The sequence below is a fragment of the Athene cunicularia genome (genome assembly GCF_003259725.1).
Source record: "Athene cunicularia isolate RWA chromosome 14 unlocalized genomic scaffold, athCun1 chr14_part1, whole genome shotgun sequence".
Lineage (NCBI taxonomy): Eukaryota > Metazoa > Chordata > Aves > Strigiformes > Strigidae > Athene > Athene cunicularia.
In genome coordinates, this window is record NW_020799118.1 from 596,227 (window position 1) to 624,182 (window position 27,956).

General features: G+C 37.5%; 1 protein-coding gene across 16 annotated transcripts in view; it reads left to right on the top strand.

Annotated features, from left to right (window-relative positions):
- RBFOX1 (RNA binding fox-1 homolog 1) overlaps window positions 1-27,956 on the top strand; it is a 1,263,570-nt gene that overhangs the window by 139,106 nt on the left and 1,096,508 nt on the right. For all 16 annotated transcript variants that reach the window (XM_026858910.1, XM_026858934.1, XM_026858919.1 and 13 more), the window contains exon 2: window positions 6,417-6,476. In XM_026858910.1, coding sequence (XP_026714711.1) covers window positions 6,417-6,476 — 60 coding nt within the window. The remainder of the gene's footprint in view (window positions 1-6,416; window positions 6,477-27,956) is intronic.

Here is a 27,956-nt window from a genome sequence, read left to right on the forward strand (position 1 = left end):
ATAAAGAAGCTTTTGCATATAGAAAAGATAATTTCCTGTTGAAAAAAGTTCCTCTCATTTCTTACGTTACTCTTTCCTGCCGTGCATCTCTGATGTTAGAATTATATCATAAAATCCCAGGCTGGAAGGGACCTCAAGGATCATCTGGTCCAACATTTCTTGGCAAAAGCACGGTCTAGACAAGATGGCCCGGCACCCTGTTCAGCTGAACCTTAAAACTCTCCAACGTTGGGGAATCCTCCACTTCCCTGAGGAGATTATTCCAGTGGCTGATAGTTCTCTTAGTGAAGAATGTTAGTGTTATATCTGTTTCCTTTAACTTCAACAAACACGCTGTTTTTAAAAACCTCACTCTTTCCTTATGTTTCTAATCTTTTGGGCTCTTGAATAGCCATTCCAGACTTCTCTTTATTTTCCTACTGTGAAATCTCATGCTATTAGACACGTTCAGCTGCAAAATGAATATTTGTATAATTTTACACGACATAACATGAATATGCTTATCACTTCTAGTAAATCTCATATTTGTTTCTTGAGTCATTGAATCTGTAAGTATATTGGCAGCTTCTGTCACAACCATTTACATGAAATATGATTCAGGACAATGGATTTCAACAACGAAAAATTTTCTTATATCCAACAAATAAAACTTTCCAATATCCAATAAATGACAAATTGTTCTGTTAATTTATATTTTCAATTTTAAAGTAACCTTTGATTGATGCACTGAGTGCTATCTGCTGGAGAAGGGAAGCGTTCTTTATTTTCTTTAAAGATCATTTTCACTACTATAGTATCATAGGGGAATCGTATACTTTATAAATATATAAATATTAGAGTTGATTAAATGATATTTTTATTAACTCAAGTGAAATTTGTTCTGCCAGATAGCTTAAATATAAAGCTGAATATGGATAAAAACTATATATAAAATGGATACATATTCCATTGCTAATTATGGATTATGAAATAGCGATGGTGTTGTCTGACTTTTAACTTAGTCCCTGCTCTAAATAACATAGTTGCTTTTATTTTTTTTTTCTCTGTGTTCAGTAAGAATGTATTTCTGCTGTGTAGAATAGGAAGTGAAAATCCTGTCAATAATTGCCAGTGTCACCTCTGCAGTAAAATGTGGCAAGGCCTCGGACACCACTTACCACCCAGCTGCTAGAGGGAGAACGTTGCAGTGCTCTGGTAGGAGCACCGTTCTTCGTGTGCCTGGCAAAAACCTTTGGGAGACGCCTTCTTCTAGAGAAGAACTGTAATACATGTCTCTGTTAGGGAAGGAAATCTGTTCATGGTTTAAACGCCTCTTGCTGTTAAACAATATTCTATAAACTGATTTCAATTTGCTGTCTACTCAGCCTTGCGCATCCTTATGTTTTCAGCAATTTTCAAAAGCCTTCAAGACATTTTTATCTTCATTAAAGAAGCCTTACAAGACTATGGAATCCCCTTTCCAGAATATCCAAGTATTTGCTTCATTCAATGAACTTTTGCTGCTTATTGATTTTCTAGAGTGTGTTCTGCTGGGGGACCCAGGGGAAGAAATAAAAAGGCTGTAACAAAAATCTCTTTCATCTTTTTAGATGTGACAGGCTTGTCATGTTTCTTACAACCTAATGGATGCTACAAAGACTTGGAATGTCTTGGCTGTTTGTGAAAGAATCCCCTGCCTGAACTCCACTTTTGTCCCGGATAACTGTCCTTCTTGATTACCTGGCAGCTCAGAATTACTCTGTTGGGGACTTTGCATTTAGAGGTACCAGCACTGCTGTGAATTGTACATGAGAAAGGAAAACCACTTGTATTAACCTTATGGGAAACAACTACCACAGTGGGGAGAAGCACGTTCACTAGTGCACCCGGTCCTGGGGTTTTGTAGCTTTTCTGTTATGGTCCAGACAGGTAACGGAGTGCAAGGAAAACGTTTCAGGAAACAATGCATGAGTGTACAGGATCTATAGAATCATCAAATGCTGCCTTCTACTACCATGAAAACCTATTAAGTATACTTAAAAGAAAAAATAGGACTATTTTGAACCAAAAGAAAAATGGATCTCCATGTCAAAGTTTTCCCTCCATGCAAGCAGGAGAGAAAGTTGAAAGTTGTTTTATTTTCCTGAATTCTTGGTTTGAGGGGAAAAACCCCACTATCAGTGCATTTCCTTTCCAATCCTTTTCATTCCGTTCTGCTTTCCACTAGAAGAAGAAAAGATTACTTCTTGTGTCTACCACTTTTTTTTTTTCCCCCCTCTCTATGAAGTTTGTGGTTTGAGGCCCACCCTTTGTGGATCTAAATACTGCATGGAGCTGAGAGTCCCTCGATATCCCCCAAACCTTAGGAGATACAATCTTCTTGCAGTCAGACTCCTATATAGAAGAGAGTTCCTTAGCTTTAGTTTTCTGTTATAAAGCCTCATGCTTATGCTGGAAATGTATGATGACAAGGGACCTGTTTGGAATCTTTTTTTAAACTTCAGATGGTACGCTGAAAATAGGCTGTACTGTACCATACGTTACCTTGATTTATGTGAAACATTGCATATTGATGCCTTTATGGACAGCAACTTAGTGTTTCAGAGGAGTCTGCATGTTACAAAAAGGGCAGCAGGTGTTATTTAGACTAAATTGACCTTGAAATTGATTTCTTTATTTTATGACTTACTGAGGGGAGATTAATACTTTTTTTTCCTGCAGCCTGAAACAATTTACATGGTAATAGAGGCATAGTCAGTCAAATAAATTGCTGGAAGTAGTAGTGTTCCAAGAAAGAAAATATGGATCTTACTTGCATTGATTCTTTCTGTCCCCAGGGAGTAGCTAAGACTTTTAACACTGGGGAAAGACTGCCAAAATTTATTTTTCCCATTAAAGGCAGAAGAATGGATAGTAATGTCTGTAAGCTGACATTTACTCTAAACTCAGTTCGAGGGCTGGGGAGAAGGGTGTGCCCCATATAAAATTTAAGGAGCGTTTTAATGCAATTTTATGATTTCTGGAAGGGCAGATGGATAGAAGAGGAAATCATAAGAAACTTCTGTAAAGCCTGATGTGGAGACAGCACAGCTGCCCTTTATAACAAAATAGACCTTGAGAAGGGTTGTTGCAGTTTCACCTTTGAGTACCAAGCAGAAATCATCTTAAAATACAAATGTTTGTGGACACGAGAGAACACAAAGAAATTACCTGGAGAAGGCACTGATAGGAGCATGAAGTGTAGTTCTAGAGGAGGGAGAAAGCTTTTCTCTACTGTGTTGCCGCGAATGCCGCAGTGCTGAAGTGATGTAATTTCCATTTCCTGTAAACTCCAAGAGAAGTGCAGAGGTAGAGGATTTGTCAGTGGCATAATACCTTGCATAACCTGAATGTTAATGAGATGTTGTTATGACATATTACTTGAAAATGAGTGTGAATTCAGCTCCACAAAACAATTTTTTGCTTGTTTTAAATACAGAACTAGTGTATAGGAAAATGTCTTGTAGATGAAAATTGTCATGATCATCCTGGGGCTGGGAGTAAAGAATTAATCTCTTTTGTCTATCAGAAAGCTGCACCTGAATGCTATTATTGCAGCTGTAGTGAGCGAACAATTATTTCATTCTTTGTAATACAAGAGGAGGAGATTGGTGTTTGGCAGATACCAGCCTGTCCAGGCCAAGCTTCTGGCTCTAATGGGGAAGGGACTCAGGCTCCTCCTAACAGGCTTAGATTAGTTTGGACTATTGTTGGAATTCTCTGCTCCCCTGAAAATAACCTTTGCTTGAGGAGTTGTGCTAATCTTGTTTTTATTTTCTGGTTCTGTGCCCTGGATTATCACAGGTGGCAAGTGTGGAGCACATCACAAGCTTTCCAAGTAGGTGTCCCATACGCAACATTGGTCCCAAGCTGTTTATTAACTTGTCACTGGTTCACAGAGCTGTGCAATTCTTGGAAGTAAGTTGGCAGGGGGGCAACCCCAAAAATACATTTTCAAAATACCTGTTTAAAATGGCATCTTTATTTGGAGCACAGGGCATTGTCTTCTGGAAAGGAATTGTACAGAATAAAATTATCTTTGTATGTCTGCCAGCCAGCCTTTCCTAGAGTGTTTCCCAAGAGCAACACTCCTGCAAAATGGTTGGCGTGTGGGGTTTGAATGCTTACAGTGCCCTTTCCAAGCACTGTGAAACTCTGATCTAAGGTCAGCCATGCAGCCTGCTGCATGATAGCTCTGTAACAAGGAAGAGCATGCTAATTAGAAGACAGAGTGGAAGGTAACAGGTGTTGAATACAAATAGTTGAACAACATCAATCCTGCTGTATGTCTGCGTACGTTGTGTCTGTATGACGTGCATCATAAAGCAGAAGCCGTAAAATGGCTGTGGGGTGCCTGAACTGGGGGTGGTAACAATGAGGTAGAGTAGCTAAGCTGAAGGGAAAGAAGAAAGCAGCAGAGTGAAATGGATAAACATGAAAAATACCTGAAAAGGTAGAAAATGCACAGCTTATCAGTAATACAGCAGTCAGTAAGGATGGGGAAGCGCTATTAAACTACGCGGAGGCTAGAAAACAGGGTGATTTGGTTAGTGGTTTTGTTTAATGTCAACCTTGGAGAGCTTGTGGCTTCTCACGGCGGACGAAAGGGACTGCTTTCCTTTGTGGGGAACGGATGAAATGAGACTGTAGGAATTCGTCTGTTAAACGATTTTAATGGTAGTTTTGCATCTGTATATGTCTTGTAAAGTCTGTTTCTTGGCGTTTCCTATGAAGAAGTCAATGTATACCATGGCTAAGTTGGCCAGAGAGCAACTATATGTCTATTTATACTTTTCAGGAACTAGTATGCTAAGTGGATGCTCAGCCCTTTTGTGACTTGACTTGTAATACACGGAGGAAAAATGAAAAATAACGAGAATGTTTTTGATACCGCTGGAGATGTTAATTTTTTGGAGCCTGTAAATTAATGTGTCAGTGGCAAATGTTGTATGTTTCAAGCTGCTGTGTTTCTGCAAGGGCTGTCTTTTGAGACAGTTGACAGATATTAAGCTTTTTTTAAGGTGTAAAAGTGGTATAGTCCTCCATATATGAATGGGTAAACAGGGATGCAGAAAGGCCATGAAGTGAAGTACCAGAGAATTACTATCAACTCCTGAAGTATGTTCTGTCTACTGGATCACAGCACATCTCCTATAAATAAAAGATCTAGAAGCTTAATGTCTGGAAGCACACTTGAAAATAGTAATAATAATAGTAATAATAATAATTTAAAAAAAAAAAGTTCACAGCAGTTACTCTGTCTTTGCCAGACATACCTCAATTTCAGCTTTTTAGGCTTTTATTGCCAAACATTAGGAGGAACTGCATAGCTTCACTTTGACGTGGAAGCCTGATCTTATTGACAGGAAAAGCAAGACAACAGGAGACAACCCCTGGGAGACCTTTTCAAAATATAAATAGGAATGTAATGGCTGTATTCATTAGGGAAGAGACAAAATTAGCATACCAACTGCTTTCTAACATATCACTTTAAAAATAGTTCTATTAATTACTGACTTGAATTTTCCACTTATATTTATTGTGCCTGCATTTAGATACTGTGGCACTTGCATCACCTATTTAAAAACCTCTCTAAGCCTTTGCTTCTGTAGTGTTTTAACAGCAGCATAGTCAGCTTATTCTCTTTTTTTTTTTTTTTTTTTTTTCCGCCTACATTCTGGTCTCTTCAGCTCTAACTGCAAAGACTCTTGAAGATATGCCCCAAGCCACAAACTGCTTTGTGTCCACACTTGTGGAATGCCAGTTTGGATGTAGAAGTCCAAGAGGGATAGAAAACTAGGAATTCGGTATTGGTTTAGGGTGTACCCAAATGTAGACCTGTCTGCAAGGAGGGCGAGCCAGCATAGCTGTGAACCTTGCCTGCCTGCGCAGGCTATGCTGTAGCAGCTTGCAACAACATCATATGGTTGTTGCCAAGAAGGCAAATAAAGCAGGGTCCTTCTAAGGGAATATAGAGTCATTTTCTGTAAGATGCCAAGAGAATTTCATGCAGCTGAGAAACTGTCTTCCAAACTTTTCATGGCGAGGCTGTGCAGACCTAGTTCAGGAAGTGTACTGGACCTCTTGACTGAGCTTCTGAAAGCAGGACCTGTGTCATCATCCTGTCCTTCCCACCCACGTCCTTCTGAATTAGGGATAAGAACACAAGCCTGCTTGGGGATCATGATAGTAAAACCAAAGAAGTGTGTAGTAAAGAGGATCTAATGCATAAGATGAATGGCAATGAAAATCTCTGTAATCAAATGTTTTATAATGACTCTGCTGAGCCTCATTATAGTGGTGCTCAATATTGGTCTTCATTCCTGTTATGTAAAGTGCAAACTATTCTGTTTAATCTGATTTTTTTTTAAAAAAATTATTTTCTCCTTTCTTTTCAGGACTATAAATCTGATGTTATGACTCTGGTTTCTTGTGCCAACAACAGTCCTCAAGGTCCAGTAAGTAGAAGCATTTTGCTGACTAGATTACATTCTCTAACTGAGTTTAGATCTTCTTTTAAATTGTTTCAGTCATCAATCACTGCAGCCAGTGTTTACGTGTGATACCTTGCTGCTTTTGAAGTGACTGTACTTGAATTTGCTTAAATGCTCTTTAATACTTGAATATATAGGAGAGCAAAGATCTGTGTTACCCAACTGAATAAAACTGGTTAGAGTCATAGAATGTGAGGTCATTAACAACCCAGTGAATCTATCTTGTGTGCTACTAACTGTATCATACTAACATACAGGCTGGGCTTCAGGCTGTGTCTAACTGCAATGCAGAGGACGGCATATTAATGAATTATAGGGTGGGCTACACCTGCAAGCTCCCCTGCAATTCTGTCCCCAACTGAGGGTCGATATAGAAAAAGAAAACAAAAGTATAGACAAGTTCAGTGGCATGCAGGACCAAAGTGTCCACAAGAGTAATGCCACTGTTTGCTTGAAAACTGAGCGGGACTGGACCAAGAGGAACTACCTTATACTGCCTTAAAGGATAGAAATAATCTAGTCTGTCTCTGTACCGCACCTATCCTTCATTTTCCATTATCACTTGACAGGAAATAAGTGTACCATAAAATAAGTTTATGCTGAGGTGTTATAAGCTTCATTTACAATAGAGCCGGTGATATTCAACTCCATTTGATGTCACTAAGAGTTCATCACTCGTTGCAGTCAAGTCCATCCAATCTTTTTTTTGTCTCTCTAACAAACTAATATTATGCCATAGGCCTTTTGAAGTGTCTCTGCTTGGATGATGCCAGTTATTGACATTACGTCACTTTAGGCACATTTGGCATTTTGGGTTCTGTGGTGGATTTTTGCTTCTGATTATCTAAATTGTATCCTCTCAGACTTGAGGTTGTAGGAATGTGTATTTACATCAGAATAATACGCAGTATTTCAAGTGTTTGGCAAACCCTTTTCTCCTGTTTGCAGGCGTGATTAATGCATTTTTAAACATGAACCTTAAACATAAGAAGTTCCCTGGAAGGAGGAGGTGGTTGAGCTTTTTTCAAATGAACACTCTTTTCAGTTTGAAATCAGTCTTTGGAAACTGCTTAGTCACATTAACATAAATATAAAAAAATATTGATGGATCAAAATATATTCGAAAGATTTTTAATTTATCTGATAATTATTTGACAGAATCCTTTTTTATCCTGTATACTAAATTTTGGAATAATATATTCTTTCCAGAATTCTTTCTGCACTGACACTGATATTCTTCCCACTAGAAGTGCTTTCAAAAGCTTTAATAGCTATGGAAAAGTTGGAGCCTTTCTGTTAGTTTGTCAAAAGTTAACTTGTAAATAGCGTTGTGGGAGGTAAAGGTTTATTTTTAGAAATTTAATTTTTCGTGTTTCATGTTTGCACTGAAATTAGGTTTTGCGTCCATTAAAAATGAATGTTTTTGAAGAATGAGGTAGTGTTTTTCTGGCTGAATGTATTTTCTAAAATAGATGGTCTGCTATAAGTGTAGAACAAGTTTTATATTGAAAAGCTCCCCCTTCTGGGGGGGGGGGGAGGAGGGAGATGGGGTCTTTACAGAATTGGTTAGCCAAGCTTAACCTGGAAGTTCTAATTTTTTTAACTTTATCATTTAATCGTTGGTTTCTGTTTCCTGTAAGAAAGTGTCCTCACACTTCAAAGTACTGCCTTAAAAACAGGATTTCATTTGTCTTGCTCAAGCCTCACTAACTTAGACCTTTAATTATTGCTCTTTTGCTTATTTTTGGGTGAGGGGAAGAGTTATAAAGGCAATTTGAGCAGTGTATTTTCATCTACTGAAGAGGGTTGTGATGGGAACAGAAAATGGTTTCATGTTTTCCATGATATTTCTGATGCCACATAACCATGGCATAAAAAATGTGATAAGAGTTGAGCTTATTTCTCTTGAAATTACACTGTCTCTTTTGTTGTTTGGGAAATTGTTTGTTGTGATGGATGAGAAGGAATACATATATTTTTCAAATGTGTTGCTAGATCATTGCTTATAGAACAATCTGGTAATAAAAGAGTTGACAGAAGAGAATTCAAATGGATCTGAGAATGAATTATTGAATAATGCCCCAGTTCCAGAGCCTGAAAGGCTTATTTCCAGTTGTGGGTTGTTTTTTTTTTTTTTTTTTTAATAATTGTTGGCTGCTTTTTGTGCTCCTAGTGACAGATCCTATATGAAAGTCTAATGCAGTTGAAACTCATAGACTGAATTTACTTCTGTGTTACATAATTGAGACTTTATTGAAATGGCTGGAGTTACAGGGATATAAAACTACAGTGGTGACTCGGTGGTGAATCAGACCTATCAAAGTTCACGTTTCTTGATAGGTAGAGCTCCTTAATAGATTGTTTGTTAAATAATTCAAGATGTTTTCATTAAACTGAGTGATTGTGCCTTTTAAAACCTTTCTTTTGTTCTTAAATCTCATCAGGCAATATTATACCTGTGGAGCTAAGGAAATATTACTGAAGAAATGACTATTCGGAAGCTTTAGGAAGCTGTCAAAGGACTAGCTGCCAGAATCTAGAATCTTGGGCTAGAATTCTGCCATTTTGGTCTCTTTTCTTATGGCTTCCTCTAAGTGCTGTACTCTTCTACCTGCAGCTTCATACTCTTCTCCTAGGCTACCTTAAAATCTTATTCCTGCTTTATTTAAAGGTTTATGCTTTCTAAAATGGCTTTGCTTTCCCCCCAGTCTCCATTTCTCAAATTCTTGTCTATATATTGATGTTTGATAACAAATATCATGTACTGTTTTTAATCAAGAGATGTTGAGAAAAGGTACTGGGAGTAAAATAAGGCTCTCCAGGGTAATTCAGTAGGGACAATAATGATTTTTGCTGAGAAATAAAATTGCTGCAAGAATTGCTGCCTGTGATATGAATAGAAATGCGCTAGCTACCTGAAGTTGCCTCATCTCTACTGCTGCTTTGGGAGAGATATCTATTAGCTGGAGATAATGACTTGCAAAAAAAAGCGGATATCTTTCAAATTTTAGTATTCTATTGAATGGAATATATCTTAGCACCAGCATTCTTGTTCCAGCATTTTTTTTTTAAAGCACAGAATTGAAGGAAAAAACAAGTCCTCCCTAAGCATCATCACAGAGCATTTGGATAATATGTTGGGTGGGAGGAGAGTCTGCGCAGGGGAGAAGGGAAAGTATGTTGTGCAGATACCTGAAGTCATACTGTAGAAATGATCTAAGGAAAAAAAAAAAGAATCTGTGGAAAATCTTGATGATTTCTTTATGAATTCTCAACCCAATCTATTGAGCTGCTGCAAAATATAAGAAAAATTCTTTACAACTCTATCATGTGGATCTGAGAGTATTTTATGGGTTTTGCTGCATGTGACTTGAGTTTGATACGAGGTCAAAATTTTACCTGAGATGCCTAATGTGGGAAGATTTTGGTCAAGTTTCATATCACAAGGTGTGGCTGTTTTTGAGTATCCTGGCATGTGAGATCTATTGCTGTGCTAATCCACAGCAGATATGAAAGGTTAGAAGCAGTTAAAGAACCTTGACTTTTACTCCTTATATCTTCATTTGTTTGCAGTGTTTATTGCTCAGTATTAGTGCAAATGGCTGTGGGTTTTTATCACATCAGGTGGGTTGGCCCAGTGGCTAGAGGTTGTTAATTGGAAATAGTCTCCTTGAAAATACTCCAATGTCATTTAGATGAGATAGTGTTACTGTGATAGGTTCTATAGAGAAAACCCTCAAATTATAAATGTTATTTAATGATAAATGAAATGAAGACAAACCAGTTATTCTTACAATCAAACTCCTGTAATGAATTGATACCCTCTTCCATCAGGTTGTGACTTGTGTGTTCTTAAATTGGGTGCAGAACTTGCTGAATGTTTGTGCGGGGATTAGCCTTGCCTACTCACAAAGAATATGGAAACAGAGATTAAGAACAGGAAAAGAGCATGTCTGCATGAAAGCTGTAAAAAAAAGCTGTGCAGAAGTTGACGTTTCTCACTGCTAGCAGTACTAAATTTTTTGTTGGGTGGAGTGTGCTCCTGTAGCTGGAACGGAGAGGCTGTAATACTGCAGTTCTCTACTTGTATAATTCCAGGGAGACTAAAGGGAATGTGATAACCTTGTCAAGCTTTTCTTTCGAATCTTTTCCTTTGGCTTCCTTTTCAGTTAGGAGTTGCAGGAATGTGCTCCTGGAAAGCAAATGAATAAATTTATTGATTTGCATAAATATTTGCACAAGTAAGATTCTAACTATTGTATAGCTGCCTGTCAAACACATTCTATTTAGCTGTATTATGAGCATTGCGTACCAGTCATCTTGATGCTTTTATCATTCTTTTAGAGGCAAATAAAACGATGTATCATTAATATTAAAAGTATTTATAGTTCATTTAATATTTCCTTTAGTTTTCTTTTGCATTCTATTCATATGAACAGTGTTTGTAAAGTATCAAACCCTAGAATTAAAAAAAAAAAAAACAAAAACAAAACAAACCCAAACCCAGAAAACATGCTTCTAAAAGCCATCAATAAAACCTTTTGAGAATTTCAGTGGATGAGAAATACAAATTAGAACACCCCCCCAAACATCCTACCCCACCCACCAGCCCCTTTTAACTCCCCTTAATAACTGTTATCACTTATGTGTTGTGCCAATTTATGAATATTAATTTCCTACAATTTTTTGAGGTGAATTCCACTAGGATATGTATTACATAACAAACCAGGATTTTATGCATTACAGTAAACTGAAATCTCATCAGGACACTTTCTGTTTAGTATTTTCTGTCACAGGGAGTGACAGTAGTGATGAACACTGAGATTTAAAGTGTGATGACAAGATGCCATCTAGTGACAATTTGTAGGAAATTGTAGTTCACAATCTGGATTTACAGAAATTTTTTTTTTTAGGATTCAAAGATTGTACTTCAGTTGAGAAATTCAACCATCATGTTACTCAGAAGTTGTTTTTCTGGATAACCGTTTTGCACTAAATTCAACTTCAGCTACATGAAATGTGGGGCACTGCTACTCGATTCCTTTGCTTGCCGTTGGTTTTCCTTTGCAAAGGCAAATACTGCCACTGCTGCCTCTCAAATCATCTGGTTTTATGTAAGCATAAAACGTGTGTCTTGGTGAATTTGGTGGAGTAGTATTCCAGCAGTTTTACTCTGAACTAACACGGAATATGTGTAATACTGGTAGTAGAGTAGCTGTTTTGAGTATAGAAGATTTTAATGTTTCATCGAATTTTATTAATTGAAAACTTGTGAGTATTTGAATATTTTTTTCTGTTCCTTATTGGATGAAAGAAAGATTTTTGGTTTTATTCAGTTGCTGCTTAGAAATATCAGGTCCATAAAATGTCTGGGGTTCTTTGTCAGGACAGTTATTTTCTTCAATTGGGAAAGTATCAATTTGACAGAAATTGAAATTAGGTCCCTGCTATTTAAGTAATACACTGTGTTGAATGGTATGTGTCTTTTGCTGGTAATAGACATCTGGTTTCCCTGTAGAAAGTGAAATCTGGTTTGGATGATGCTGTCTTACTACATCCTGGGAAAATAATGCCTGATATAGTTTCATTTTTTTTCTAGAAATAATATTTATGGTGGGTTACCTGAGAGTCTGTAGTGAACACTGTCCCCTTGGCCATACTAACGTGAATGTGCAAGGAAAATGTCCGTGTCTTTTATCGGGGTCAAATGATACCAAGTTTTACAGGATATAATTTTGACACTTTAGAGTTCCAGTCAACAAAGTGCACTACCTATGTCAGCTACGTCTCTGTGAAACTACTCGTAATCATCATCTTAAGAGAAAACAGAACATTCTTATACTAACTACGTTTTTCAGAAAAGGTGAGAAACTGGAGAAGTGATGTCACAAATGTCCTCCTGTCACAGAGAACTTGGCGATGTTCTTAACCTGAAGCACAGGAACGCTTGAGAAAGATCAAAGCGTTTCATAATAGGCTAACATTTTAGCAGTAATCTGTCAGGCCCAGAATACGGATTTGTGGTGTACCTGTTTGAACAGACACATATAATATGTTTTTGCACATAAATTAGTTTGACAAATACAAATTATGTGCAAAAATTAAACCAATTTAATTTGCAGTTACCATATTTGGAGGTTCTGGCAGTCTGAATGTATTTAGGTTAAAGACCACATGGCTGAAAATAAACACTCTTAATTTTATTATTTATAAGGGGAGGCACTTTTTGATTTCTTCTAAAAATATTGATCTGCCCTTCCCTTGACTGTCCATGCAGTTCTACAGGAGCTACGAAGGAAGCGTATATGTTGAGAGAGAGATTTGCTTCTGAGGAAATAGCTGAACAATCCACTTAATGCAGAACAGTATTAAAAAGAAGGCAGAAAGAAATAAGCTCCCCAAAGCAATCTTGTAGTATTGACATTTTCTTAAAAGGAAGGGTTTATGAGAGTAATTGAAGCAATTGTAAATTCTGCATGTTGCTCATCAGTGTTTTCCAATTTACATCTGAAGAAAACTACCAGTAATTTCCTGCCTTAGTAAGATGGAGAGTGTTGTTAAGAGCATGACAATGGTTATACTTGATGTTTTATTCTAATATGGCCAGTAACAGGTATTATAAACCTATAAGAACAGGCAGATGTGCCATAATCTTTAATATGTACCTACATTTCTTCAACTTATGATTTAGATATAATGGCTTGTTAAAGAACTATCCATTTTTGCCTCTAATCACTTGCAATAAACATTTTTCCTATGATTTTTTTTCCTCTAAACAAGTTTTGAACCTGCACATCTTTTTTTTTTGGGCATCTCTAGTATCTTTAATTCTCTCTTTAGATCATTCAGTTGAATAGGGCTTCTGCCTGCTTGGGGAATATACAAGTTTTCTATGTTGCTACTGTTTTATTTTAAATTTATGTATAACGTTGGCAGAAATTTGCCGATTTCCTCTTATTTGTATATAAAAAGTCATCGTAGAACAATTCAGATTTACAGCAGCATGTATCTAAATATCTGTTTTATGCCACATGACTTTTTGATTCTTTAAAAGCCACTGAAAAATCTCACATGAGTAAGCTTGCCAGTTTGATGTTTATAGTGAGTTATAGCTGTTACTAATGCCAAATATTGTCAGAGTAAACTGTGGGTTTGATTAAACATTTCTATAATGATGTTATCAAGGCCTCAAGCATCTGAAATATGGTAAACAAATGTGTGAAAGCACCAGTAAAGAGGGGAAAAAACCCAGAACCTGTGAGGCCCAAAGTGAATGTGCCAGAGTGTGGGTGTTTGTTATTCAGTGTTCATTAAGAAAACACTTCATGAGTGTACCAACAAACTGTGAGTCACTGGAGTGAATGCAAGGAACTAGGACTTCAGAGACTGGAATCTGATCCATAAGCACCCTAATAGCAGCAACGGTGAAGTTCATTTACAATATCTCCCAGAAAGCTTAAAATACCAGTTTTTGAAACGTTTTTGCGTAATGGAATTATGAATCTAATATTGCTGGAAAACTCACTGCCTACAATTCGGCAATACATCTATAACCAAAATGAATATTTAAAAAAGCAACTAGTGAAACAAAAATGATTAACAAAGGATTTTCAAAAAACGTGGTTTAACCCAGTGCAATGAGACTGGACACCAGAAGCAGAATTACCCACTTGGAGAAGTAATACATCCTGGTAAGACAAGCTTATACTGAATCCAACCTGCAAAGTTTAAGTCTGAGTGAGCGAGATAAAAGTTTTGAGATAAAAAAGCATCAGGGTAGAAGAGCAATGCTTAGGGGAAAAACTGGCAACCTGTTGCCTCACAATTAAAGAACTGCTCCGTTACCTCCAGTGACATAAATATCTGTGATGTTGAAAATCTGTTCTAATATTCACAATGTCTGTTTGCTCATTTAAATTAATTCCTAAAGAATACTGGGTAAGTAATAAATATTGAACTCCAGTTAGCATCATATACTGTGGCTAATCTTACCCCTCGGCTCATTGCTTGAGTGCAGGTGTAAAAGTTAAAGTTAACTAAAGTCAAATTATCTTTTTGAGCTCACAAAACAAGTTTTTCCTTTCTCATTCAAATTATACTGTTTTCATATTTTCATACAGAAAGTAGTACTGGTATTTTAAGGTTATAAATAGTCTTTTTATTTAGCAATAAAATTATAATAGCTATTTACGCTAATTGGGGGGGAAGAGTGAGTGCTTTGACAAGACAGTCTTGGAAGGTAATACAAAGCAAACATTTTCAGTTTTTTTTATTTCCCGTTTTCTGGCTAAAAGGGCTCTGCTGTTCCCAATCAAACCCCACACAGAAATACATTGTGTTTAAAGGCAGAAGGTCAGCTAACCTGTTTGCCATCAGTATTTTTTGGAGTATGTTTTTTATTCTATTGAATTTTTACACCTATCAAATATAACTATGGACAGAAAAGAACTCACCAGATAACAGTATGGTGAGATTATTTCTCCTAATACCAGAGTTTAAGTGACTCTTTCCTCTGTAGAGCCACTAACAAACAGCATCCTGACCCCCCTGGAAGTATTTCCAGCACAGGCTGTTAAACAGCCGCAGAACTGCAACGGGGCTGGGGGGTTGCAGCTTGGCGGGGTAGTTTAACTTTGAGAGATTGCTCTGTGAACCTTCACCCAGTGACAGATGACACAAACAGTCACAATATGACAGCACAGTACTTAAATCACAGAATTTCCATAGGCAGGAAAATTTCTAATGATGCTTCTCTAGTTTCTTTTCAAGGGAACGGCTTTATGTGCTCTCCGCAGAGCATCTTTGTTACAGTCCAAGATCAATGGCAGAGGCTGGGTCCAGCACTATTGATAATATCTTACTGGAGAGGGTGAAATTCCATTGTATGTCTGCATTAAGTGTGTCTTAATCATTGGGAGTAAATATTTAAATGTACTATGAAGAGTAGAAGCCACATTTTGGTTTGCCTACCTGTGTGTATGTGAAATCACCCTTTTGTTTGTGATTTCAGTCAATAACCGATATGAAATATTAGTGAAAGATGCATTTGTAGCCTTCAGTTGTTATGTCCCTAATAACTTAAAAATATTTTAAGATTACACCGTGTGCTTGCTATTAATGTTAATTTTTGGAGTCTCTTAATCTTTTCTCCTGAGTCCTAAATACATCTTTGTGAATTCCTTTGCCCCTGAAGTGACATATCTCTCTTTCTCAGTTAAGAGTACATTTATTCAGTTGGAAGAACTGGGGCAGAACCATTGTCACATACACATCTCCTATATTCTGTGATTAAAAACTTAAGTGGAAGTCAGGTATGTTTGGTTATCGGTTACACTAGGGTGTAGCCAGTGGCCTTTTAATGCTGTATACAAATAAGGCAGTTTTTATATGCCATGGGAAAAATATAACAGAAAAAATAATTTATTGTAGCTATGCAACTGTGCTTTGTGCAAGTGCAGCCAGTGTTTTTTGGTTTGTTTTATGGAAATATTGCACTAAATTGCTATGGGCCTTTTCAAAGTTTCGATTAAAACTATTGAAAGAACTGTCATGGCTCACACTGAAGTGATTGGTAATTGCAAAAAGTAGCTGTGAATGGTGATTTTTCGTGGTATTGGTGGTAATCTGTAATAAAGTAGAGAAATTCAGAGGATAAAGCCTCTGTGTCCTTGTGTATTATGGAATCCCACAAATCCATGGCTGTGATCTCTATACACCTGTGAACCAGGTAACCCTGTAGGTTGTGACAGTGGGTTACAAAAAGCCAAAGTATTCCTCATGACACCATTAAATGACTATCGAGTCTCAGATATGTTTACATCTTAACTATTCTGTCCACTGAAGCCACTGATATACAGGCAAACTATTTCTTTTTGTTAATGTTCATATACATGAATAATATTTCTGTATCAAGGAAAAGGGCTGGGGTTTTATCATTTCATCTCTACAGACTTAGCAAAAGCCTTAGAAACATGAGTTTAGCAAAGGCCTACATCTGTCGTCTTTAGGTTCATGGTCTTCATTAAAGCGTGTTTGTGATTATTTTTTTTTTATTTTTTTTTCCTGCCTTTCTGAACATGTCTCCTTTCCTTTGAAGGACTGTGTTAGGAAGTGCTTTTTGAACAAAGCATAGAGATGAGTAAATTATGGCTTAGTTCATTAAGCAATATCAGGCAGCTTTCCATGCTTGTATTTTTTTTTTTTCCCCTTTAAAATTAAGTTGGAAGTCATTATATTTTTCATAGTCAAAAGTATAAGGGCCCTTGAGCCCAAACTGACGACAAAACCTGATTGAGGGAGCTGCTTTTAACACGCTGGTCTCAGGGTTCTGGATTTACCCATGTAATGTGTTAATGCATATGTATTTGCTCTTCTAGCAGGAACGCTAGACCTGATGGCATTAGATGAAGTTCTGCTTGCTAATCAGAATACAGCATCGGTATTTTCTGCAAATCCTCGCATTATCTGTGCATTATTAGCAGTTTCTGAGCTAGTGCGTGACTAATTTCACAGTGAATCCGATTCCTACGTGATGTTTTGACTAACCCATCACACTGTGGAGCAGATGGTATGTTGCTCTGCAGTACACACGTCCAAAAGATAGCATTTGCCCGAATTATCACAGGTTACTCTGAAAAGTTGTCCAGAGTGGGAGAAGAGAGTGGAATTAATGGATTGCCTTTGTTTAAGATGCTGGCTAATATATAATGACTGAGGTGAAATATCCTATTACCGATTGTGTATGAACTGTAAGACAAAACTCACTGCACAAGATTGCCAACCAACCGTTGGTGGGAGCTTCCTATCTGGAGGTACCTGGAAGTCTCCACAGCACATCTTCCTAAATGAAAAAACTAATTAGGAAAGCAAATGGCATGATCTGTATTGTTGAAAAGGGGAAAAAAACCATCACTTGTAAGATGCTCATGAACGTAGATAAATTCCCATTTCAGATGTGAGATGTAGACAGAGAAAGTTCTGTCACAGATAGCGGGTTATCAAAGACTCCACTTGGTCTGGCTGATACAGAGTCAAAAGTCTTACCTGGATGTGCAGCTCAGTATAACCGAAAGAAAAGAAGGAAATGTTTAACTGTGTTTACAAAGGTCTAAATTTTATATGCACTGTCAAAATGAGGAAACTCCTATTCCACCTTCTTCTCACTGTAAATAATATAACTAGAAGCGGATAGTATAAATGAAGTATAATTACAGAGTCCTGTTCTCATGTACTGGTGCCCTTTCGTCCAATTCCCTCTGCCTGTGGTGTTTGTTTTGTCTTTCTTTTTAATATGGAGTTATATGAGGACTTTATTTTTTTAATTTAATAAGGAAGCAAGTTACCTGAAGTTCAAGTTCTGTGTTTCCTTTATTTTTCCAGGTTTGGACAAAGAAAAACGTTAACCTATTCCATGATGCTAGAGTGCTAGAGTACTTTTATTGGTCTGTTCAACCCAGGTTTGGCTGTGCATTGTAATCTTGTAGAATATAATCTGTAGAATGAACAACTCTGAAATCCCCAGTAATTATAGTAAAATCCTGCAATTTGACCTTGACTTGATTTTACCAATCCCTGATTAGCTGTATGAGCAGGTTGGCATAATTTCTACAGGCAAATTTGTTGTCCCACTGTTGATAAATGAAGTTGCTATCCCTTTAGTTAACATGTTCTCCCTGGGGACTATTATGGTGTCAACAGCATTTTGAAAAATTGCTGCAGAACTAATAAGGACAGGGAAGTATGCTCACGCACATTTCATTCATCTGCTTTTCTTTTGTTCCGTTTTTAACTTATTCTGTAGTTCTCTCAGTCTTGTCCAAGCCACTTAGAGAAGAAAACTGCTAGAAGATTTATTTTCGGTGGTATTTCTCTTGCCTTGTTTAGGAATACCAGCTCTAGGTAGGATTAATTAGAATGGAGGATTGAAGATTTTTTTTTTTCCTCTTGATTTGTAAGAACTTGCATCTAATGATTTTATAGAGCGTTTATTTCTGTGTGTTGGGTAACCTCTTATTGCAAGGTGCCATCAGTTCGGCCAATCATACTGCCTTACGGTTAAGAAATCACATAAATGTAACAGGCAGAAGGAATATATTTCTTCTTTCTGGCCAAACAAAACATTGCTAATGCAACAACTTTTTGTCTGGAATGTTCTGGCACTCTTTAGTAATACATAAAGGCTGTGGGTGGGTCGTGTATCTTTCTGAAGAGCTTTTTAGGACACTTAATAGTCTGTATTCATGCAGAACTTGGAAGGTTTAGTATTGAGTCCAAGAGCCACAAACTTGACCAGTGCATGTTGTGCATATAGTTAACCTTCAGCTGAGACCCTCTTTCCTCTTAAAGACCTTCCATTTCAAAAGCCTCTGGAGCTTGTGTTTTCTACAGACCCCGTGATCCTAGAGAAGTACTTTGCCATTTTTCATGAAGTGTGGGTCCTGTTTGTTTATCACGTTTGTGTTCCAATAAATCAAGAAAGATACTGCGATAAGAGTTTGCCCTCCTCAGGCTCTGAGTCCCTGCTGTTTCAAACTGCTGGTGTGTATTGATGCATTGAAATTACTCTGTAACAAGAGTGCATTGATAATACTGGGAAAGCACTCTGTGGGTATACAAAGGACAAACAATGAAACACACTAATGATGGCTGAACCAGTCTTATAGCAGAATACTGAAGAGCGAGTCAAAATTTAGAACTACAGTGTGTAAGGAGTTTGGGGAATTTTTGTGGTGTTTTCTATCTGAAGTATGTAAAATTGTATAATTGAAGTCAAAAGATTAAGGCTCATTCATTTTAAAAGGGAGTGAGAGCAGTTCTGTGGAACAGAAAGCATTTAGAATGTGGCATTGAAAGGAAAACCTCGATGCAAACATCCATGAGCAGGTTCTGAGACTGAAGTCCTGTGTGTGTGAATGGGTCTGCAGCGTCACAGTCATGCATCCTTCAGCGGTTGCAAGTGAACAGGCAGATGAATTTGGACTTCAGAACTGGTAATTATATATACACTCAGCTATTCAGGTCAGTCTTATTTTGTTTGCTTTCATAAAGTACCATTTTTACAGCAAGAACTACAGGTAATCTTTTCTAAAGGTTTGCTCTATTATAAACATACCTGTGAAGTTAGGATACGAAAAATTACAATTTGGAACACTGTTCTTCCAACACCAGGCGATCTTCATGTTTCTGTGTTAGACAACCCCTCCAACAGTAAAACCAGTTGCATTCAGAATTTGCATACTTGAAATTTTATATTTCACACTGAAATGTGGAAGCCAAAGGTGATTTGGATTAAGATTTCCTCTTCTGTAGGTATTGTCATCCTGGGATTATTAAGGAGTTAAAGTTATGATTTATTTGCTTCATAAAGTACATTCTGTAGAATATTTGTAGTTTGTCTGGGCATGTGCCATTGTCCTGAGAGCTGCTGGTCCTTAAATAAATCACTTCAGGGCTTCTAAACCTGTGGTCCATAAACTCCTTGTGAACTATTAAGTCCACGTGTCCGTCTCAGCTGCTTTGCGGATCGTACCGGCTCCCCTGTTCACATGTGCTGCTCCAAGGGGTTGGCCCCTGACACGCTACAGTATGGAGCTGCTTCCCCAGCACTGTCCCCTAACGTGCTTTAAAGGGTTTTCATGTGGGAATGGTGGCTCGCACGAAGAAAAATAAGGAGAAAAAAAACCCAACCCCTTGTTATTCTTTTGCTCAACCTCTGATTCAGTAAAGCCCTATTAACAGTTGAGATTATTTACCCTAGGCTTAAAATAATACAAAATGTGCAAGTACTCTGACTGAGGCTTTGCCTTTGTGTTTCATCTATAACACCAAGCTCTCAAAGGACTTCTGAGCTGTGTAAATATATTTTCCAATGTGTATCTGCCCATTTGGATTGTTCTTAGTCTTTCCTAGAGAACATGTTTTACAATAATCTTTTTGGAAAGTTAAGTACAATATTATGATCTGTTAATCCTAGAAGGATTTTTCACTAGTTCCCTCAGTCCTGTATAGTTGAATAAAGCCCCCACTCTCTGATTGTTACTTCAGCATTGTTGTGTGCTTAGTTCTAGTGATGGTGTAAGGCTGGTTTGCCCACGCAGCAGAAGAAAATCTTATGCATCTTAATCAACTTGTAGCTTTGAGAATGTCAGGGCTACGTGAATATTTCTGATTTTCACTCCCCATCTTTGGCAAACTTAATTTATATGTTATACTGCATGAACTCCAAGTATCTGACTTATACTCTGGCTACACTTGTGCCATTGGTTTATTTAGAAACAGAAATAAGTTGCTGTAATTTTATATCTATTTTTAGCATATAGGTTAAATTCAAAACACATTAGTTTCTAGAAATTATCTTCTTTAGCATTAAAAACTGCAAGTACCTGCTTCTGATCGTTAGCATTTCTCTGAGACACAGGAGCCTCGAAACCTGAGTCAAGACATGTTTTTGCTAGATGGTGAACGAATCAAGAATGAAGGTGTGGTTTACAGCGTAATTTCCTCCATATCCTCTGCCGTGCAGATATCGAACACTGCCTTTTATAGAGAACAGGATCTGCAAACTTAGCTGAAAGCAAATGCTAACTTCCATGGATTGAAGAGGAGGTGTTTTAGTTGTCCTCTTGTGTACTCGGGTATGCTACCTATCGCTGGGCGTAGCACGATGGAAACGTGAAATCCAGAGTCGTGCGATGGTGGCCAGAGGTCCAGCTCTGCAGGTCTGGTTGACCACTCTGTGGCTAATCTGAAAGACAAAGCAATGATTAGAGACTTATTTTAGGGTTGGTGTGGTTTTTTTTTTTTGTTTGTTTGTTTTTTTTTTTTTGTTTTTTTTTTTCATTGATAAACAACTTGAATTAAAAAAAAAAAAAGCCGATCTTAATTTTATTTTTAAGTTAAACCACTAACTCTAAAGTAGCTTCTTACATTTTTACCTTTTCAAGACATCCTGCTATTTCCCAGCGTCAAACGTAACCTTTGTAACAAAATATGCAAACTGTTTTGTACGTGGAGGACCTGGTAAGGCTGGTAATTTTCATGATGCAAATTTCAGAGCAAAATGAACCATTAAGTGAATTAGCAATTCAAAGAGGAGAAAGTTCATGGTAAGGAAACAATCAAAGCTTTTCAAAAGGTACAATTTGGTTTTATTGTAGTCCAAGTATGTGCATAGTTTGTTTTCTTTGGTTTCTTTTTTTTTTTTTTTTACCTTAAGAATAAATTGGCATATGACAAAAATGCTATTTATCTAAAGTAAATTAGCATTTTAGAAGAGGAAATAGTTCTTAGGACACTGCTTTTTGCTTTGTAGAAAGCTATGATTTCTAATCCATTGCAACATTAAAATATGCAGCTACAGAGTGGGGAAAAAAAAAGAGTTTGCTTGAATAAGAGCATTTATAATTACAGAGGGGTTTTTAATACGAGGAGGGAACATGCAGAGGAAAGAATCCCAGCCTGTAGAAATTAAGCAGTTTTCAGTGAGGACAATTATGCTTTTAATTTACAGCCATTGACAGCCTTATTATTATAATAGGAGGCCATGACAAGGTTCTTTAACCAGTGCACCTTTAGCTTTTGTCTTCAGTCGTCACTGAAGACAAACATGTTGTTCTTTCACAAAGGCTTCATTCTTTGGAGATACTTCAACGTATTGAAATGATTGTTGAATTTTTGGATAACATGATGAATTAATTATGGTGTGTAGGATGTGATGTTACTTGTGATGTGATGTTACTACCGCTTAGGTCCCTGTTCAGAGCAGCTTCATTGTTAATTTGTGCTTTATTTCTCTGTTTTGTTAGTCAGTTTGCCATTGTAATGTCACCTTGTAAGCACCTCAGAAGGATGAAGTTTACTTGGTTTTAGGGTTTAGCAGAATTGGATTGGTTCTTGACTGAAATAAGACACTAAAAGAATCAGGATAATACAGATACTCAGCTTAAGGACTGGTTTAGACTTATTCTTTTCTTCACTTGCGGAGTTCTGTAGGTGCTGAGTTCTGAATACCTCCAAGGATGGGTATCTTACAGCCTCTCGGGGCCTCTCTTCCAGTGCTTGACCATCTTCCTCATTAATTCTGCTTTCCTTCTATCTGGTCAGAAGCTCCTGTATTCCAGGCTGTGCCTGTTGCCTCCTGACTTGTCACTGCAGCTGTGTGAGAAGAGCCTGTCTCTTTCCTATACACTGCTGTTAGAAGTTACGGCTTCCTTGAGCTACCTCTTAGCCTTCTTTTCTCAGGGCTGAGCAAAACCTATCCGCTATCACTCCCGAGCCCTCAGTGCTGCAGTCCCTGACAATCTTCATGGCCTCTGCTGGTCTTGCTCTGCTATGTCCATGTCTGGTTTTTACTGGGGAGCCCCAACCTGGACCCAGATGTGGTTTCAGAAGTGCTGAACGTAGGGGAAGGACCACTTCTGTCAACCTGCAGGCCACAGTCTTGATAATACAGCTTGTGATGCCCTCCTAGCCATCATGAAAACACTGAAGTTTATTTTGCAAGTTTTAACCAGTTGGGTCTTTCATGCACAGCCACAGTTCCGTGATACTTCACTTTTTTATCTTTCTTCATTGAAAGATTCATTTTTAGTTCTAAAAGTTTTTGAGAAACACTTGATGTGTGGACCCTAGAGCTCAGGAAACAGAGGTCAATTAAAGGTAATCTTTAATCTTACATACATTACTTTCAAGCTAGTTATAACCCCAATGGGAATGTTTGAGACACGGCACTGAAGATCATTTCTGGGCTTTGGACATATTCTCCCACATGAGATCTGAGGTTTGTGCCTATCAGAGGCTGATAAGCCACGGTGGAAGTACTTGTTGGTGTTGTGAGTGGGTGGTCTTCCTTGTACTGACAGTTAGAGGCAAAACATGAAGTAACCTTTATGTTCAGAACGTCTTTCACCCCAACAATTCGGTTCCCTCCAGACTGAGCATTTTAAGCAGAGCTACCTGTTAAAACCCACATTTTTCTTTGCTCAGTGTTGCCCTTATTTATAGGTTTGGATGTTCAAATAAGCTAAAGTAGGAAGATAAATAATAAAAAGTAACCAGTTCAGTGCTCTATGGCCCAAGGGCTTTTTCAGTATCTCATCAGCACAAAGAAGTAGTGATTATTTCTGGAAAGTGCACATGCACACATGTGTACATATGTAAAGTAGTTTCATATTATCATCTCGTGCATGGGGAATTGGATGTGGGCTAGGATCTGAAAGCCAATTTTGTGTTCTTTCAAATGTTCTAGTGGCATAGAAAACATTTCAGCAATATGTTAATACGGGCTTTAGGCCCTATTGTGTATTTTTTTGCAGTGAAAGAATAAAGTTCATCCTTAGGCAGAGACTGAAAAAGCTGATTTGATGTGATGCGATGATATTCTGCATTTGGTTGATGAAGGTGTGTTAAATGAATACCTACTAGCTCAGAAAAATGCATTGATACTATTAGCAATATAGAGGGGTGTTCTGTTTTTAACAAAATCCAAATTTATATTACTGATTTTTAGTAAGTGCCAAGATGTCATAGGAAATACAGAAATATTCCAAGCTGGTTCATTTTTGAATAAATAATGCCAAAATTTTCTTTAGTTACAAATGTGGGATCTACGAGCTACTCCACATATTTTTTTTCATTGCACTGTGTAGTTTATCTCCATTGTTGACACACGTAGTGTGTAAGTAGTACCACAGGTTACACACCGCTATTGCTGATGATAAAGTGCAGCGGAGCAAAACAACAGAAGCAAAAACCTGAAAGGCAGAATTCAGTCGATTACATTGTTTGCAAACTCATGCCAAGAAACGCTTGTAGCTGCTCAACAGGAAACATTAGCACCATTTCTCTGTTCTCTCCCTGTCAAGAAGCAGCTTGACAAAACCAAAAAAAAAAATCTGGAAACAAAACACAGTCGTCTTGATTATCTCTTCAGCAATCTTTAGTCTCTGTTTTTTCTTACTGGCTTTTTTATAGGAATTTATTCTCAAATTTTCTCTCAAATACGGATTTGATGGAGTGCAGCCCGGATGACCCCTGCTACCTTATAACCACACAGGGACTCTCAAGACACCGTTTTCATTACAACCAGCAGAACGCTTGGCTGTGCTCGTTAAGCCACGTTGAATATTTGTACAATCCGGTGTTTTGGCTCTGCTACCTTATTTAAAACTCAGAACTATCTGCTTTCCTTCTCCCGAGGCAGAGATGGAGCATGGTAGATCCGAGTTACTCGAGAAGGCTCTGAGCAGGTACTTCATCATCCTGACCACCCCGGCGTGTGCTGGTCCCACACAGAAGAGGGCTGAAAGGGAGTAGACTTAAGCCACTATTTTGCAAGTGCGGAGTTGAAAAAAATATGCAGCTTCCTGCAATTTAAATATGGAGTAATTAACTATAGTGGGGAGAAATCAATTCACTTTAGAGTTTCAGGAATGATTTTTAAGTGTGAAAAAGGATGTTAATCACCACAGTAATGATATTAGGAAAACCTTATTTAATGCTGCTACGTGCTTGAGTAAACAATAATGCACAATGTTTATCTCTCAGTCCATCATTCAGTTGTTTTCACTGTCTCTTTCTCTCTTCTTTTTTCCACAGTGTAATATTTTTGTGTTTCAAAACAAAGGCTTTTGCTCCTTTCAATTTGAACATTTAAAGTGTGCCAAATGCAAATTCAACCCCAATGTCAGTCAGCCCACTAAATGTCTAACTTGTTTCAGAGTATAGAATGCTGTACTGTTTTTCTAAAAAGCCTTTAAAAATACACTTTAATTTCAGGAGAAATAAGATTGTTAAGATTTTCATACTAGTCAGTTTTACAACATAAACGTTTCCCCCTGTTACGCTCTCAGTCCTTGCCTTGCATTCTTCATATTTAATTGTTCTAGGTGTGTTAATACTTTTGTTCCCTTACCTTTCTCATAGCAAAAAAAGATAACATTTTGTTTATTTTGTTTCTTTCCCTGCAGTGTGTGTTTTATAAAAGCAAAATTATTTAGCAACAGCTGCCTCCCAAAAATTCAAATTATTCAACTTTCTGAACTTCCAGGATTCTGAAGGTCAGCAAATATTAGTCTCTCAAATTCTCTACTCTGTCTATTTGTCTAAGTCCATGTATAGAATATAAATCCACAAAAAAAGAAGAAATCCAAGTCCTTGGATTCAATTTAAAGGTTCTGGAGTTAGAGAATCTAGATATTTTGTCAGTGATCCCTTTTTCCAGATGCCCGTCCATGTATACTGTGAATTCATTCCCCTTTTCAAATGGAATTTATTATGTGGTGGCTGGCATTAGTGACCAATAAATTTCCTCTGTGTTCTTATTATAAACTGAGAGTATTTCCACCGCAGAGACCTTAAAGTTTTTTGCATACACTAGGACACATGAGAAGGATGATTTTGAGTAAGGAAGTTTATGGAGAGACAAAATAGGTACAGCTAATCTTCTTTAACAAGAAGCTAAAGCAGATTTAAAAAAAAAAAAAAAAGCCAGCAATAGTTGTCTGCTAAAATTGGTAAATTGGTAATGATGAATCCAAGTTTCATTTTGATTTCTAGGGTAGATTTAATATAGTTTTATGGCAAAATATGATTTCCAACTTTCTGGAAAGAAGCTGTCAGCAAATTGGCAACAGTTTACCCAGCAAATGCAGTAATTGCTAACCTTTCTAAACAGGGTATTGTCCAACTGTAAACCTGCCATCTGCATATGTATCAGCCTTGGTTTCCTTTAAAGGTTCTTTTTTTATTTAAAGTTCCAAGCAGGGGACTGTTAGCAAGATGGATCTCTAGCAAAGTATATTAAATAATGTGCAATATAAGGAAACAATTAATTGGCATTTCTTTTTAAAATGCCTGGCGGTCTCCAGACATTAATTTTAACAAATACCTAAAGCCTGAATAATATTTCTCCAAGCGCTCTAAAAGCTCAGGAAACACAATAGCAAGATCTGGGCCATTAACATAGTTAATTCAATGTTTAATTTTGAGCAGTAACAGAGCTAAGGTAGGACTAAAATTCTAGTATCACTTCAAGAGTATCTGTCCCCCATTCCCCTTTATAGACTCATGCAGATGCTAATCAATCATGTTATTTTGTAGGACTTCAGAAAGTTTAAAGGTTATTTAGTCGGTGGAAGTGCTCAGGATGATTACTTCTAGTTTGCTTAGTCTGCATTTTTTTTTATAAAACAGTAACATTTTATGCCCAGTAAGCTCTATTACTCCTCATTTGTTTGTAATGCTTCACTTCACATGCAGGTGCCAGGTACCTGGGTTATTATTCATTTTTGAAAAATGCTTAGCACTGTTCCTTCCATTAGCTTCTGCAACAAGCAGGCTCTGATTAATCACACTCAGGCATTGTAGCTTCCAGAACTGAAGCTGCAAGTGGAACCTGCCACAACACTTGAACAACGACCATAATGCTAATGGTGCTCAGGGTGTTTGTACACTCTGAGTAAGAGTCTTCTGGTGAGGGGGGTGACTGGCCTTTGAGTACTATGGATGGATTTCTCCGTGGGGAAAAGGGTGTATTTAATGTCTTATTTTTATGTGGGTGTCATTTATGATTAATTTTTTATAAAAGGACTTATAGGAGTGTCATCTATGATTTAGAGCATATTTATTAAATCAAAGTGGTTTATATGTTTTAGCTTATTAAACATAATATAGTTTATTAGATCATATATTAACAGTCTTTAGATCATATACTTCACCATGCCCATGCATATATTCCACCTCTTTAAGCACAGGAATATTAGCGGAGATGGTTAGTGATAACAAGCACTAAACTGAGATTGTAACTATTAATTTCCATCTCTTTGACTCTGGAACACCTTAGAAAAAACACACATTTACCTCTGCAGATCGAGACAAGAAGTCAGACATGGGTGGGCAGGAAATGTCTTGAAGTGCTCTAAGGAGGAGAATTGGAAACTTTTAGACTAAAACACAGCTGGAGATCTCATCCAGGTAAAATGCTCACGTGGAGCTATGGTAGGGAAGGAGCTGGACCATTTAGAGACGAGCATAAATCACAAAGGGCTGCGTGAAAAGACTCACAGGCACAGGAGCCTGGGGAACAGACTTCTGCGAGGAGGCCTTGCTTCATGAGTTTGAAGCAGAACAGCATATAGCTCTCACGGAGACAAAGCATGAAATTTAGATGAGTTGGAAACAGATTGTAGGATAATTTAAATAGGGAAAAGGCCTTTTAAGTTGCTTGGTGTTTGAGTGTCTTCACCTGTTGTCATTTGAGAAGGCTGTAGCTATAGGGATCCGATGTCCAGAGGTAGGGACCAAAATGAAGGAGCAGAATTCTTTTCCTAATTAGAAAAAGTTGTGACCAGCCATATCAGTTTTTTTTACAGAAATTTCTCAGGAGATATTAAGGAAAGACTCCCTCAATGTTGCTGTAACGGGTAGCAAAATAGTTTGAGTGTCAGC